General features: G+C 39.5%; 1 protein-coding gene across 9 annotated transcripts in view; it reads left to right on the top strand.

Moving 5' to 3' along the window:
• The window catches only part of L1CAM (L1 cell adhesion molecule), a 99044-nt gene that overhangs the window by 33553 nt on the left and 49283 nt on the right, over positions 1-16208 (top strand). For 6 of the 9 annotated variants that reach the window (XM_087956868.1, XM_087956867.1, XM_087956863.1 and 3 more), the window contains exons 3-9: positions 6987-7001; positions 7251-7356; positions 9256-9452; positions 10487-10609; positions 11475-11645; positions 13580-13691; positions 15511-15695. In XM_087956868.1, coding sequence (XP_087812994.1) covers positions 6987-7001; positions 7251-7356; positions 9256-9452; positions 10487-10609; positions 11475-11645; positions 13580-13691; positions 15511-15695 — 909 coding nt within the window. The remainder of the gene's footprint in view (positions 1-6986; positions 7002-7250; positions 7357-9255; positions 9453-10486; positions 10610-11474; positions 11646-13579; positions 13692-15510; positions 15696-16208) is intronic. The other 3 variants (XM_087956870.1, XM_087956869.1, XM_087956864.1) reach the window with 1 other exon arrangement.

Below are 16208 nucleotides of genomic sequence, written 5' to 3'. Positions count from 1 at the left end.
ACAGCAGGATCACAGCTCACCAGCTCAAATCCCCCAGCAACTAACCTGAGCACAACCAAGCCCCCACCTGAACAGAACACACCCCCAGCCAATCAGAACACAGCCAACCCCCCACCAACCAATCAGAACACAGCCAAACCCCCAACACCCAATCCCACCACCACCCAGCACAGATAAACTCCGTGGCCAAAACACTAATCGCCAGAACCAAACGCCTGGCAGACAAGACACACATTAAGACTGAACTATGCACCCTGACTAAAGTACTGACAGCCAACGGCTTCCACAAAAGCAAAATCACCAGCTTGATCCACAAAAACACACTGAAACATAATAGAGACCCAGAAGATGAACAGACCTATGGAACAGCTGTCCTGCCCTACATAAGAGGTACTACAGACAAAATTAGTAAGGTACTACACAGACATCACATCAAGACTGCCTTCAAAACAGACAGAAAAATAGCAGCCATCCTTAGCAACCCCAAAGATAAAATTGACCTGGAAAACCAAGGCATATACGAAGTCCCCTGTGTATCATGCCCAGCCACATACATTGGACAGACCAATAGAAGAATAAGTACCCGCCTGGATGAACACAAAAATGCAGTCAAAAAGCTGGAACACACTTCCTCACTAGTCCAACACATGGAAGCCACAGGTCATAGCATCAACTTCAATGGCACCAAAACCCTAGCCACTATAGAAAACCCTAGCCACAGAATCATCAGAGAAGCCATAGAGATTGAAAAAAGACCAGAAAGCATGAATAGAAGAGATGATTCCACCAGGCTGTCAATCATTTGGAAGCCTGCACTCACAAACAAAAAAATCTCCACACCACAAGCCAGGCAAACACCTGGGCACAAATAGATCCCCCCTGATACCTCCAGCTCAAACACACCCCAACCAGGCACCCAGATGAAACCTAGCTTCCTAACTAATGATAGCCGTCCATTTACCCGAAGCCATGCTGCACTAAAGGCCTCCAATAAAGTAACACAATGCTGCCAGCCAATCAAGATACAAAAAGAGCCAAAAAACAGACAGAAGATATTAGAGACACCAATCAAGCAGAACACAGCAAACTCCGAGACCAATAAACACAGACCAAGACTCCCAACCAATCAGGATGAAGAAAAAACCATTCTGGCACAGCAATAGGCTGCCCCAAATTTAAATCTGAAACCACTGTAAAAGTCTGACTCACAGACGGACACAATGCAGAAGCCTGATGATGACAGATGGGATTCTGCTGAAACGTTGCTACAACTTTAAAAGAACAACTACAATGACATGGGAAAATACCCGAACAAAGCCGAAGGCCATACATACATACATACATACATACATACATACATACATACATACAGTTATATCTATATCTATATATCTATATATCTATATCTATCTATCTATCTATCTATCTATCTATCTATCTATCTATCTATCTATCTATCTATATTACCATATACATTCACTGATTCATGCAGTCTTTTGGTTTTTTTAATTCTTATCTCTCTCTTTTTGATAATCTTATCAACTCCTATATCTTTCTGTACAAAAACATCTATATATATCTATAACTTTCTATCTCAGAACATCTGCTCTTCTTATATTTGTTTTGCAATCCAAATTTCATTTGGTCTATGACAAAAACCCCTAAATGTGCTGGACAGTTGCTGGAGACTTTGTTTTACATTTCAGTCCATGTTCATTCAAGACCACTTTTTCTTTACCCTATATAATCAGGCAATCCATGTTATATGGAATATTTCTTTATATAATATGAATCACATTCTAGATTGAAATCCATGTACCTATTTACCAGATCAAATTGCAATAGCAGTTGCGGTACAACATCCAGTATTGTAGTTTATGCTTATTATAATGTCCCAAATTTATAATTTGCCAAATTTAGAAGGAGTTACAAATCTTACCTTCTTGTCTATTGCACACTGATTTCAGTGGCAGTTTTGAACCTTCTTGTTTGTTCCTCGCAACAAGCTTTTTAACAGGCCAGTTTTCAGGACCAAGGACAGCACACAGAAACCAGGAAGCAGGTACATTGTCTTTTAACACTAGGGAGAGCATTCAAGGTTAACCTCTGCAGCTCCCATGAATATCATCCCTTCACGAGGTTTTATCTTGTGGTGGTGCAGCTAATAAGCATGAATTCTTCTGTTCCTGTCCAATTAGTGAAAGTGTACATTAGAGCAGAGGAGAACAATGAAGAAAAAAAGAATCCCGATGTGTTTAATTTTTTTTAATGTCTAAATCCATGGAACAAAACTGGTCCTTCCTGTTTTGGCAACTTCTCTCTTAGGCCTAATTCATATTCTTAGATGTGATAGCAGGAGATATGCTTGCATAAAAGTTGGATTTGTATTTAATGCAAGAGAGACATGGGTAAAAGGAGGATTTTTATCTGTGTTCAGTGTCAGTTGGAATCTGACCATCTGGAGGTTGTGAAAGTCTGAAAAGAAACGTATGCGTGTCTAAATAAAAATTATGCTAAGAAGCTGCTGCATTATTTTGTAGTAAATCAGCTTCATGAGAATGATACTAGTTGTATCAAAGAAATCTTTAAAAAATCATGTGGGCCAGAGAGTCTGAGAGGAGCCAAATGGCAGGTCCACAAGCATTGTGTTGCGTACTCTTGATTTAAACCAACCTCTTACAATGGTTTCATGGAATCAATAGGATGTTTTTGACCAGGATATGAAGGTGAAGCCAGTCTGATGGATCTTTAGTGTCATGGAACTCTGTGCTGAGGGGATGAATACTGTAAAGGATTTTCCTTGATGGTGTTAGCCTGATTTTTTTTAAGCTTGGTTACATGGCATAAGGTTTTAGAAGTGGACTTGAGTATATGAGAAAATTTATATGTAGATATTATGCATTGTGGTGACAAAATTTTGGTGACATCCATCTCTGTTATATAAATGTTTTGTGACAAGCCCTAATGGCTGCATTTTTTGACATACTAATTGTTACTGACATTGTCCAAAAATCAAGTTGGGAAGGGGAACTATCTAATCCAGAATTATCAATGGAAACCACAATAATATGATGGCTAAAGTATTATTTTTTAAAAAAAAATAAACAGACCCTAAAATAAGAAATAGATATTCTGGTCCATTCTGGATTTTAAATTGCTATTGTATCTCAGTAAATAATAAACTGCAAGACTGGAGACTGAGACATATTTTAATTCATCCATGATAGCTAGAGCCTCTTTCCTCAGAAAACACTCAAACACACCTTTCTCCTTCTATTTTGCCCAGAACAGCAGCCTTGTGAGCTGGTTTGGGCTGAGAAAAAGTGCTTTCATGGCTAAGGTGGGACGTGGGACGTGAACTCACGGTCTCTCGCTTTCTAGGCTAGTGATATATATATATATAATCTTGTTGTTATATCAGTTGTTTTAAACTGATGACTATTTGAGAAGTCAAATAGCAGTCTTTTGCTTTAGCCCATAAAATGAATTGTTTGTGGCTCTCAGTATCATGATCGGTTACAGACACACGCAGTTTAGAATAGACAGACTCTAATTCAGTTTATGGGCAACACAATCCTATTTATTATAAGTACTGTTGTAGTATAGTGTAGTATATTGTGAGACATATGTCTCACTATAAATTATAGTGTAATAACTTTATTTTTTTACATTTCATACATTGTATGCAAATTAGTTCCCCCCCAAAGCGAACAGATTACTAATTTTAGCTATTGATTCTTATCAATATTTATTGAGTTTTATTTCCAAAAAGACTGATGAATGGACCCCCAAAATTATATTGTATCTATTAATATACTGTAATTTTGAGGTCCATTCTCCAAACTGTTTAGAAATCAAATCAAAATCACTTCTATTTCTAAATAATGATTGATTCCCTAATAAATTTAAGAACTTTCTTCTTATTTCCCATTTTTATTTTTTTTTGAAGAACTATGAGTCTTGCTTTGGACTCCAACAGGCCTCTGTGATCATGTTATGATTTGCAAATCTTAATTTGCAGCAGTGATAACAGTGGTTATGAACTCTTTCTCTGAAAAGCTCATAAAAATTCACCTTTCTATTTTGATGCTTTATTATTATCCCATTCCACCACCACCACCCACCCACCCTTACTGTCTGTGTTTGTGTGTCTTGCTCTTCTCCTCTCCCCTTCTGTCTGGCTGAGTAGGCAAGGAGATCCCTGGAGACCCTTTCCCTCCGCTAATTGGATCGGAGCTTTTTCCCAACCTGTCGCTGACTCAACCAAACACAACACTTCCTATAAGAATCAATTCAGCTTGTTAAATTAAGGGGGTTGAGGAGGCTAGCTGAATGTTTGGCCTTCTCCATGACACGTTTGATCTGTAAGGAAGTGAAAAGACGTTGGCATAGGAAATGTCTTTCTACACCCACAATAAAAACCCTCAGGTTATAAACCATTCTCTGAGAGGGCATTGTGATCTGCAAACATTCATAAGCAATAGTGTTTATTTCCCTGCTGTGAAAAATTCACCTGCTGTTTTCAAGCATTGTCACTGATGCTATAAGGATACCATTTCAGCACTTTTTCCTCCCCAGTCCACTGGCAGTCCTGGCTGCACAGTACACAACCAGCGAGCCATCTGCAACTCTGATGGCTCTGTTCATAGTCCCTAGAAATGTCAGGCAACTTTTCTTATAGGGCATTGAATGAAAATGCAGCACTTAATGTAAAGTGCGCTGTCTCATTGTGCTGATTGACCAGTGAAATAAAGAAGAGGATAGATTGTGGTTTTATAACAAAGCACACATGCTTTGCATGCAAAATATCCTGTATTCAGATCTTGGCATCACCTAGATATGTCTTAATATCCGGAAGAGTTACTGATAGCTAATTTAGATAATACTGAGTTGAATTAAATCCATTGACTTAATTAAAATATTTTTAGCATAATTGTCCCATTATTTGGTAATCTGGAGTGTGGGTATGTGTGTGTGTGTGTGCATGCGCACGTAACAGTAACAAGTGTGAATAATGTTTCAAGTATAAAATATTTTGAACCTGAAGTGGGCTAACTGAACACTGCATAAACACTGTTCCAACCTCACCAGGAGTTGTATCAGTTTAAAACGGGCACCCCAAATATAAAATGTGTTTGCTCTAAACTTAGGGTATTTGCAGTTGTACTTCCTATGGGGATGGAACAGCCTGTTTTAAACATCTCTTACATATAAATATAGATTTGTAGAGCTGAATATGGTTATAAAGGAGAGTCACCTGTATATCTTCTCCAAATGTCCATGCATGCATCCATTCCAGCTAAAAACATGTACAGTATTATATCTGTACTATTATTTTATTTTCAATTTACATTTTTTTTTGTTCTGTGCTATAGTATAACATTGCAAAGCTTCAATATTGTATCATATGTTATAAAACATAACTATCCCCTACAGGTAGTCCTCGACTTATAACAGTTCATTTAGTAACCGTTCAACAGCACTGAAAAAAGTGACTTTATGTCCATTTACAACCTTCGCAGCCTCCCCATGGTCATGTGATCAAAATTCAGACGCTTGGGAACTGATTCATCCTAATGACGGGTGCAGTGTCCCGTAGTTATGTGATCACCTTTTGTGATCTTCTGACAAGCAAAGTCCATGGGGAAGCCAGATTCATTTAACAACCAGGTTACTAACTTAACAATTGCAGTGACAACTGTGGCAAGAAACGTCGTAAAATTGGGCAAAAACTCAACTAACAAATGTCTCACTTAAAAACAGAAATTTTGGGTTCAGTTATGGTCGTAAGACAAGGGCTACCTGTATTTTCCTGTACTCTCTGCATTAAGGTGAACTCTAGAAAGCAACTGGCATTTCAGAGAGCAAAGAAAGCTCTGAATTGAACTGGCTACTAAAGAAGTGTTCTCTCCTCTTATTTCACAATATATTGCAAAAAAAAACCTCTATTCCAATTGTTTTAGTCTCCAGGTAATTTTTGATGGGAACGCAAGTTTGCTTAGTTCAATAACATTTCTCTTAGAAGTACTGAATGCCAAATCAAGAGGTACGGCTTTTCCAAGCAATGAGAAGCCTGAGGTAATCTCCACAGGTCACTATTTGCCAACTTGATCTCCTCTTCCAGATGCCCCAGGCTTCATTACTAACTATCTGACTCCTCATAACCAAATGAGAGCTATTGAAGTTCAAATTTCTAGAGAGTATCAGGTTGGGAAATCTCTTGTGAGGGATAGTTTTCCTAAGAACTGCGACTGTGATGTTTTCCTTTTTTTAAAAAAAACTGACAAATCTGTATTAAGAACAGATGGGAGAAGCACACAGGCAGTAAAAGTCTAGTTTCCTCATATCTCAGATTTGCTACTTTCAAGATATCTTACTAATGAGAAAAGGAAAAGGAGACAAACCAACAAAATAAGTAAAATTAACCTTCCTGTCAACAAAAACAAAAACACACATTAGTTTCACCCTGGGAGTTGGGCATGACACAACCAACCATTAGTCAATCATCACTTGCTTGCCATCAGCATCTAGACTACACAAAGGGTAGAGAAGGTGATTTTTCCACTTTCAGTGAACATTCCAGACTCCGTACTTTATCCGATGAGGTTCCTGCAACTGTCCTGCTTTCAAATGCAGATTTTTACTCACTCTGCTTTTCTGTAGAAGTACGGTTTTCACACTGCCTTGCTTTGAATTCTCTAATGGTGCAGAGGAACACAACTGTCTCATTCACTGAATATGACATGCTGACATCCATCTGGCTTTCCCCATCACTTGTACCTGATCATCTCACATATGGGTTCTGTCTTGTGCTTTTTACTTAAAGTGTGCTCATTTGGCTGATCGTATGGTTTATGCATTTTTCTTCCTTTCGGTCTTGCTCTTACAAACTACATGCTTATATTTTTCTTGAGACACAGGAATGGTGGAATGATCACTAATAAGCACTTCTCTTTTTTTCTTTTGTTGCTTTCTTGCTGACCCAGTTGACCGGACAAACTGTGAGTCTTCCACGAAATGGGTGATGGTGATGATAATGATGATTGGGCTGGGATGAAAGAGAAGAAGCCAGACAGTGATTGCTTTGCTGATCTGAATAGCGCATTGCTATACTTTTATACTCTGTCTGCAGCGTGAAGCTATCACATTATTCTTGGGCAGGGTGAGGTCTTCAAAGTATGGGACCAGTGGTCCCTTATGTGCTGGATTTTTGGATTGCTCATTTTCCGTCCCACTTTTCTGTTTCTTAGTACAACAACCACCTGAATTCACAATACAACCAGATAAGGAGATTGTTTTATATCCCACTGATGAGATTATCCTGAAATGGGAGGCTACCGGAAATCCTTCGGTGACGTGAGTGTGGACAAACTTCATAATTGTTTCCCTTATCTCAGTTCCATTCCAAATGGAAATCATTTAGTGGGAATGTTCTCCTTATGATCCTAGGATAGTTCTGTCCATATCTCTGAGAGCTAAACACCAAATCATATCTTTCCTTGCTTTTATTTGTTGAAAAATAGAAAAATGTCTGTGTTGTGGAAAGGCAAGGAAGAATTGATCTGAGGAAATAGATTTAACTATTTTTTCTTAAGCGGTTTCTCTGGCTCTCTGATTTCTCTGGTTAAAATTGTTCTTTTTTCCCCAAGGCAGGTATTGGAGTATAATATCAGCAGCTTTATTTTGGATGGGGGGGAGGGGAAGTTGGGTTGGGGCCACAGTTTGAATAAAAACAGTTAACTACAATTCCCTAGTGCTATGGCCATAATTTAATTTAACATCGTCTTCCCTTCTCTCCCCCCTTTCAACCACGAAGAAAAAGGCACCAGAAAATCTAATCATTTATTTCCCTAGTCAATGTAGTTTGGCCTGGAGACACTCTTTTTTTATTAATGGAGGCCCTCTGCATGCTGATACTGGGAAATGTTATTGTTAGAGAAACACCCCCAACTTGGTGTTTGATGATGCTAGGAAAGGTGGAAGAAAAGAGAAGAGGATGACCAGTAGCAAGGTGGATGAACTCAGCTACAGTGGCAATGACTGGTCACTGTTGGATGACCTGAAGAACCAAGTTAGGGACAGATTGTCTTGTGGGGGGAAATCTATGTGGTCACTAAGAGTCAGCACTGACTCTTAATCAATCAATCAATTGAGGTAGTTTGCTTGAGAGAGAGTGATTGACCTAAAATTCTCCAGTGACTTTCTGTGACTGAGATGGACTAGGTAATCGCAGATTCTTTATAATTTTCTCCTTGTTTAAGAGTATGTGGATGTGTAGTGCCAACCTCACTCATCCAACTCCTATAGAATTGGGCTAAGAATACTGACTTCCTTGGAAAGTCGTTATAGAGATAATATATATAGAAAGAACATTGAGAACAACAACAAAAAAGGCATCTAATTACCTGGTGCACCTTTTTTTCTACCTTCACCTCAATATTGAGTTCTTCTCACCACTGCCTGGAATAGGCCCGGCAGTTTTCTTGGCAAGGTTTTCTTCAGGAGTGGTTTTCCCTTGCACCCCTTTCAAGGGCTGAGAGAAACTGACTAGTCTGAGGCCACCCAGCTGACCTAAGGCATGACTAGAACTCATGGTTTCATGGTTTCTAGCCTGCTGCCTTAACCACTAGACCAAACTGGGTTCTTAAAGAAACTATACAGTAATAATAATAATACCAGACATGATAATTCTACTAGGAGCAAATCTGTATGAATACCACTTTTTCCAGCTATAGTCTTCCTCTGTTGTAAGTCTAAGTCCCAATTTTGATTTAGAACAAAGCAATCTAAAAATAGTATTTATCTCCTATATATACAGCCCTGAGACTGCTGATTTTAGGAATGGATTTCCAGTATTGATATTGGACTTTTCACAGTGCACAATGCTCCTAAATTCTGCTCTGTTTTTAATATCTCCATTATTCCCTCCTATGCTGGAAATGTCCCTGACCTTACTTGGACCTCTGCTTCTCTTCTAATTGATTTCTCTCTCCTTACCTCAGTTCTTGTGCGCATCAGAAGAATGATGGTTTTGCCTGTTTTTAAATCCCCCAACCGTACATTTCCACCGCCACTTCTCCAGTCACACCCACCTTAATCAGTGCAGACTGAAAACCAAGGTTATTTATAGATATAGAGCAACCTGCCAGTCAGAGGTTATTAAAAAAAATGGCACAGGAACTCCGTAGGAAGATGGGGCATCCCCCTTTCCTTCTCCTTCCCTTTTTCCTTTGTCATGTGTTTTCCCTTTGGCAGGTACCGCTGGACCAAGGATGGGGAACAGTTTGATCCAGAAGAGGTGCGAGGGATAAAACAGTTGGAAAATTCAGGGACTCTGATCATCCATGCAAACAATGGGAACGTGCCAACTAGGTTCAATGGGCTGTACCGGTGTTATGCCAGCAACATATTGGGCACAGCCGTGAGTTCTGAGAGCCGCATCATTGTTGAGAGTGAGTAGTACCTCTCTGCCTCCCCCAAGGTGTCCTTCCTGCTTCCCCCTCCCTCTTTTTTAAGTGTGCCCACCAATTCTCTGCCTTCCTCCAGCTCTGCGTTATTCGTACACACCCATTTGCACACACACACTCTCACACAAAGGTTTCTCAATCTGGCTTTGCTGATGAAGCTTATTTTAGGACCCACAATGATGCAGCTTAATGGGTCTACACAAAAATATACCACCACCACCCCTTCCAATTTTTTGAGAAATAAATTTCTCCCTCCCTCCCTCTTGCCATAAACGTCTATGCCTGGGTCTTTCCCCCCTTTTACCTGCCTGGACTCCCCGGAGTGCAGCCGGTTGCTCTTGTTCCCATGGATACAGTTGTCATGGTAGCATCATGTCATGTGATGTAATTGCCAGCCCCTCCTTCTCCTGCCTTTTTTCTCTCCTGCTCAGCCTTGCTTTCTGCACGTCTGTCAAGGAAGAAGGGAAGATTTAAAAGCTGGAGGGATACAGGAAAGGAGACGTTCACTGATACCAGAAAGGATGTATTTTTCAGTACTAATAGGGATGATTTAAGAACATTGTCTCTTTGTTCCAAAATTGCAGTGATCCTTTATTCTTCATCTTGGCTGAAATTCTCAAAATAAATCTGCCTGCTATTAATAATAACAATGCGATTGCTGTTGCTATTGAGGGTGACGTATTAATAAAAATTTCAGAAATCAAACACGAGTCAAGAAGTCCTTGGTTCAAGTCACACCTCATCAAGAGCGTATAAATGACTACTACTTCTCTGAGACAACAGATGGATTGGTAAACTGCCTCGGCTTTAGTTGGCTGAGTATGGCAAAGCATCTCTGCTCACTGAGTAATGATCAAAAACCTGTTAAAATACATTTTCCCTAGGCACAGTGAATAACTGGATACATTATAAGCCTAGCTCAGAGGACTATGTAGCCAATTCCTCTCCAAGTACTGTAATTCCCCTTAAACCCACCCCCATTCACTAATTGCTTCTATTCCTGCTTCATTGCCTTCCAGATGCCCCACAGTGGCCAAAGGAGGAAGTGGCACCCATCACAGCAGAAGAAGGGACCCACACAGTCTTACCCTGTAACCCACCCACCAGTGCCGATCCACCTAAAATCTACTGGCTCAACAGCAGTGAGTATTAGAAGCTGTCTTTTCCAAAGACTGTCAATTTGACTGTGGAACATCTGTGGACTGATTACTTTTCTCAAAGAACTAGAAGAGCTGGCAGTAAGCCATGTGCTTTGGACAAACGGCAAGAGGTTCCCAACAAAAGTGAAGCGATCTGGAAGTGTTTGATGGATGGGGATGGTAAATGGGTAGGTGGAGGGTAGGTGAAGATGGAAGAATGGCAATATTGGCACACATGTTTTGCAAATACGTGGCCCCAGGTAATTCTTTAATCATGTCATTCAAGGAAGATGTTGAACTCTTATAGATAATATGATTAAAGATTAAATCTGATTAAAGATAATCTGATTAAAGATACAGAATCAGATAAATGCACTGTGTATGGTGTTTTGCTTTGCACTGGCTGCTGGATCATTTCAGAATATATTACATGCCAACCTGCGTAATAGTCCCAGAACATACAGTATGGGGAAGCAAGAGAGAGGCAAGGCTTTCTATAAACTTTTAGGAGACATGTTCTTATTGGAAAGTGAAGGTTTGACTGGAAAGGATGTGGGTCCAATCCTCCACTCTCAGGGATTAATTTACACTCTGGTTACTCCTAAGTCTTTGGAACTTGTTCTGGAAGTCAACATCCACTTTTGAAACACAGGAAAGAATGGACTTCCTCTGCTGTGACCACCTCCTCCAAAATCTCCACATGAAGATGATCATTATGACTTAGAAGGAATAGAATAACTTTGCTTTCTTTCCTCTCATGGATGCTTGGGCCAAGAAGCAAAGTGGTTTGGCATTTGGTTGTCTTATGATAATTCTTTCTGCTTTGCTGTGTCTCATTTGCTTCTTCTTCCCATCTCTCTTTCTACAGAGATTGAGCACATTACCCAAGATGAACGAGTCACTGTAGGCCAGGATGGAAACCTCTACTTTGCCAATGTACAGATGACGGATAGTCAACCTGACTATATCTGCAATGCCCATTTCCAAGGTCCCCGACTCATTATCCAGAAAGAACCCATTGAACTAAAAGTCATCCCAAGTAAGTCTTCAGAAACCCTATGCTGAGGTGCTCCATGTCGTGAAGTGAGGAAGTAACTGGCTATTGCAGGAAGATATCAACCACATTTTTTAATCCTCATCTTCTGCCCACCCAGCTTAATTTATGATCCTAACATTTGAGTTGTGAAGTTCTTGTAGAAATCTCCAAAATTATGAGATGAATTATTGCCTGAAATCTTTATTAGACTCTATCCATGGATTTTGTTGTCAGTTATCAGTCATTTGCTTCAAATTTAGTACTTCAGTTTTCCCCAACCTGTTGCCCTCCACATGTGTTAAATTTCCATGGGAGTTTAATGGACAACACATTGAGCAATGCTGCAGCACTTGGTTCCCAATACTGTTCTTTGATGTTTCTCACTTGGTATCTTATGACCAGTATTCAGGGGTGGGATTCTACTGGTTCTGTCCGGCTCTGTAGAACCGGTAGCTCTGAAGAGCAGCAGACATAGAACCGGTTCTATGTCTGCTGATGTTTTTGCCCACCTGCCCACCCGGGCTCTTACCTGATCTTTATTTCCTGATTTTTCAACTTCAGCTGCCATGCGAGGCACAACTGTGGTTGAAAAAGCAGGAAAAAAAAGTGCTTTTTCAAACGCTGCTTCTCTGCACGCAGCATTGCTCAGCTGTCCAGGTAGCAAGCTGATGACGATTTACAGGCGCGCACACAGCTTCAAGGAAACACATCATAAATAACCGGTAGTTAACCCTGTCGGATCCCACTCCTGCCAGTACTGCATAGTGTTGCTGTCCGTTGAATCATAAAACTGGAAGCGCTGATCTAGGCTGTTGATTCACTGATCAATGCTGGCACCCAAATGAAAATACCCCATTTTGCCAGAGTTGCCCAACTTCTGAGTGAACACATCCACAAAGGAAAATTCTTCTGAGAAATAATTTCATTACCTCATAGTTCTTATCATTAGGAATGTTTATATAACATGGAACCCAAATCTGACTTCCTGTAACTGAAAGACTGTTATTCTGCCTTTCAATTCTATTCTGTATTCTGTGTCCTGCATTACCTTCCTCAAGGACACATTGTTCAAAATGCATCCAATCAATGTAGAATAAGGTAGAATGTTTCTTTTTTCTTTTTTCAACTTGGGAAACTGCCTTTAATATTTGGCAGCAAAAATCTATTGCTCCCTTAGGGAGCTTAGAGATAAGTGAATCAAAGAAGTGGAGGCAGGGTTTGTGACATAACCAGTGATGAAATTATGAAAATTGAGAGGTAAGTTCATGCAAAGTTTAAAACTCTAAGAAGAGCTTTGTAGCAGTGAATTATAGAAGAATATTATATATTATTTATTATCATTACATAATGCTCAGGAGCTCAGTGATTTACCAATGATTTACCAGAGATAGCAAGAAACTACACCAAAGATAGAGACTTAGAGAAGCGATGTGTAAATGTTCCTAGCAATTAACCAAGACAAGAAGCTGATGAATAAAACTGGGGACACTAAATTCAAGTCTTCCTGATCACAGATCTCATTGAAGGAAGTTTCAGCTGGTCTCTTATCTCTCTGTCTAGTATATCACATCAAGCTGTTGTGAAAGTTAAAGAGGAAGAAATATCCAAGGGAATTGCCAGGGTTGCTTTTCAGAGTGAAAGAGGCAGCATATAAATGTGATGGATGAATAAATGAAGGCAGGCAGGCAAGTAGGCTAGGGCATAACCTTATTTAGAAGCTTAGAAAGTTGAGGAAGGCTTTATGAAGGAGTGTGTGTGTCAAACTGCCTGTAAATTAGTGGAGCCAATGACACACTCTTTACCCTCAGAATATGAATATAAAGTCAGTCAAACGCCAAACGTTCTGCAACTCTGTTGGCCTAGGCCATCTTTACTGGTTTCTGCTGCTTTATGGTCCTCTGATATCCAGTAATTCTTTTCTTCTCTCTCTTCCACAGCCAACACTTTCTCATACCAGAAACCAATTCTAATTGTGCCCGAGACCACACGCAAGACCTATGTAGCCTTGTTAGGAAAGCCTTTGATATTAGAATGCATTGCTGCAGGACTGTAAGTATTTGGAGATATCTGCCAGCAAAAATAATATAGATATGGCAATGCGATCCTATATCTTTCTAATGCCACGAGCCCAGAGAAACTACCTTGCACAGGGAGCTTAAGTGTGCAAATGGACAAACATGAACATTAGCCAAAGAACTGCTAGCACAGATTTGAAAGATACTTTGCTAAACCCATAAACTGATGAAATATAGGTAGTCCTCAATTTGCAAACACAACTGAGCCCAAAATTTGTTAACTGAATTTTGCCCCGTTCTATGATCTTTCTTGCCACAATTGTTAAGTGAATCACTGCAGTTAAGTTAGTAACCTGGTAAAGTGAATCTGGCTTTCCCATTGACTGAATGGGGAATTGGTGTAAGAATGGGAGGGCTGGGTATACCTCTTAGGTATGATAACAAAAATGGCCAATGAGATAAGAGTACATCTTGATTTTGGTAGCTGTTTCTAATGCTGTCCCTAATGTTATCCTCATTCTCTTGTGGACAGGCTGGTAGATTGGAGAGGCTTATATCTGTATGTGTGTTTGAAAGGGGGTGGATATGTTTTAAGTGGTTGTGACTTCTGATTTCCAATTGTTGGGAGAAATACAGCTTGGGATTTCATTCTTGCTCCTTTCTGATTTGGAGAGGCAGTGGAAATCTCTAATCCACAGTCATTCCCCCCCCCCCTTTTTTTTTTTCACTGCATAGAAATTACCCCATCATTTGAGTGGCCTTGGAAGTATTTATTTAAAACATTTCTATAGCTGCCTGTCTTAATGCCAACTCTGGGTGGCTCCCAATCAAGTAGGATAGAAGCAGAGATTTAAAAACCAAAGTATATCAGCAGTAATTAGAAAAACATTTTGTTCATCTGCTACTCTAGAGACACTCAGCTCCTCCTGCCATTCAGCTGCTGGTTTGATGATGAGAAGGAAAACATCAGCAGAGAAGTGGAATGATGCCCTTTGATTACATGCTTAGTAATGGTTTAATTAACTATGCTGTTAGGTAGCAACAAACAAACAATAACGAATGGACTGAGGAAGCAAAACAGCCTGGTGTCTTGCTGAGGCAGTTGGCAAGCCAATCCCTGCTCTGCTATGAAGCTCACATTTCTCTAGGCCAAACTACTTCACAGGTTTCTTATGAACATACAATGAATATGGTAGGAGCTCTGTGTCTGGTAAGCTGATCATCTGAGAATCATCTACTTCTCCATCATGACACCAAATGCATTTAAATCAATGAGATAATTTAATATATGGCCAAGTCAGCTTTCACTCATCTAGCACTTTCCAGATGTACTGGATCACAACTCTTGTCATCCCCAGACAGTGAACCTATAGGGATCTAGATAATGAACTTTGGAATCCAAGAAATCCAAAAGAGTGCTAAGTTGGGAGGAAAAGGACTTAACTGATTTGACTGATATCACTAGTATTACTCTCTTGATCCAGATGCATCTGGTGAGTTCTAAAGAAAAAAATATTTCAAAGGTAATAAAGGAAATTCCTTTACAAATAAATAAATACACATATAAATACGTTCTTTTAAAAAAGGAAAAAAATATTCACAAACCTCACAAAATGCAAGTAACCCTCTCTGCTTTACATACAGGAGAAAGATGTCTCTTCTAATAGGATGAATTTGGCAATTCTAGAAAACATAGAAATGTTTTTTATATGATCTTGTTTAAAACATAATTTCAAATAAAGTTCTTTTTAACTGATCAACATAATTTTAAGCAGTGACCTAGATCAGTAACATTCCACTGAGTTAGCAACCAACTTTATACACATTTTTTGTCTTCTTCCCTTTCTCTGCAGCCCTACACCAACGGTGGAATGGATCCACCTGAACAGACTGAACCCTTCACCTGGGGTGACTTTTGAGAACTACAATAAAACCCTTTGCATCCCAAGTGTGACGGAGGATGATGATGGAGATTATCAGTGTATCGCTCGTAATGAGCATGGCAGCATCTACCACACCTATACCGTTAATGTTGAGGGTATTTCTATCCACAATTTTAATCCAGTAGGGCCGATAGGATAAAAATGGGAAAGATTTGGAGTAGTCAGACTGACAAGTATCAAGATTTCTCTTTTGAGAAAAGATTATGGTGAGATTAGTAGATGTTACAACATAATGTCATTTCAAATTCCTTTCTCCTATAGCCTACCATTTGATGTGACATTATTAGGTTGTGTTTCTCTCACCAGATGACATTCAGTTGTGTGCAGAATTTCAAGTGGAATGGAGGCACAGCGTAATTATGTTGTATACTATGATTTAGGATGTTAGCAAGAAGAGTGAAAAAAAACAAACAAACAGGGAGGCAACAGCCATTTTTTAATACTTTGGGGAAGAGGGAGTGAAGGGAAAGGAATTGCATTAATGGGAAAATATTGAATAAGGCAGCTTACTTTGAAAGATGGAAGTTTCCAAAAAAAAATATGTAGTTTTCCAATTATATATATTTTAATTTTAGTGGCAAAGCAAGATAAGAGCTGAGGAATCCAAC

This window comes from Notechis scutatus, chromosome 2 (assembly GCF_049901735.1).
Source record: "Notechis scutatus isolate UNSWTSFEM ecotype Mainland chromosome 2, rNotScu1.2, whole genome shotgun sequence".
NCBI lineage: Eukaryota > Metazoa > Chordata > Lepidosauria > Squamata > Elapidae > Notechis > Notechis scutatus.
This window is presented reverse-complemented; position numbering and strand designations above follow the sequence as displayed.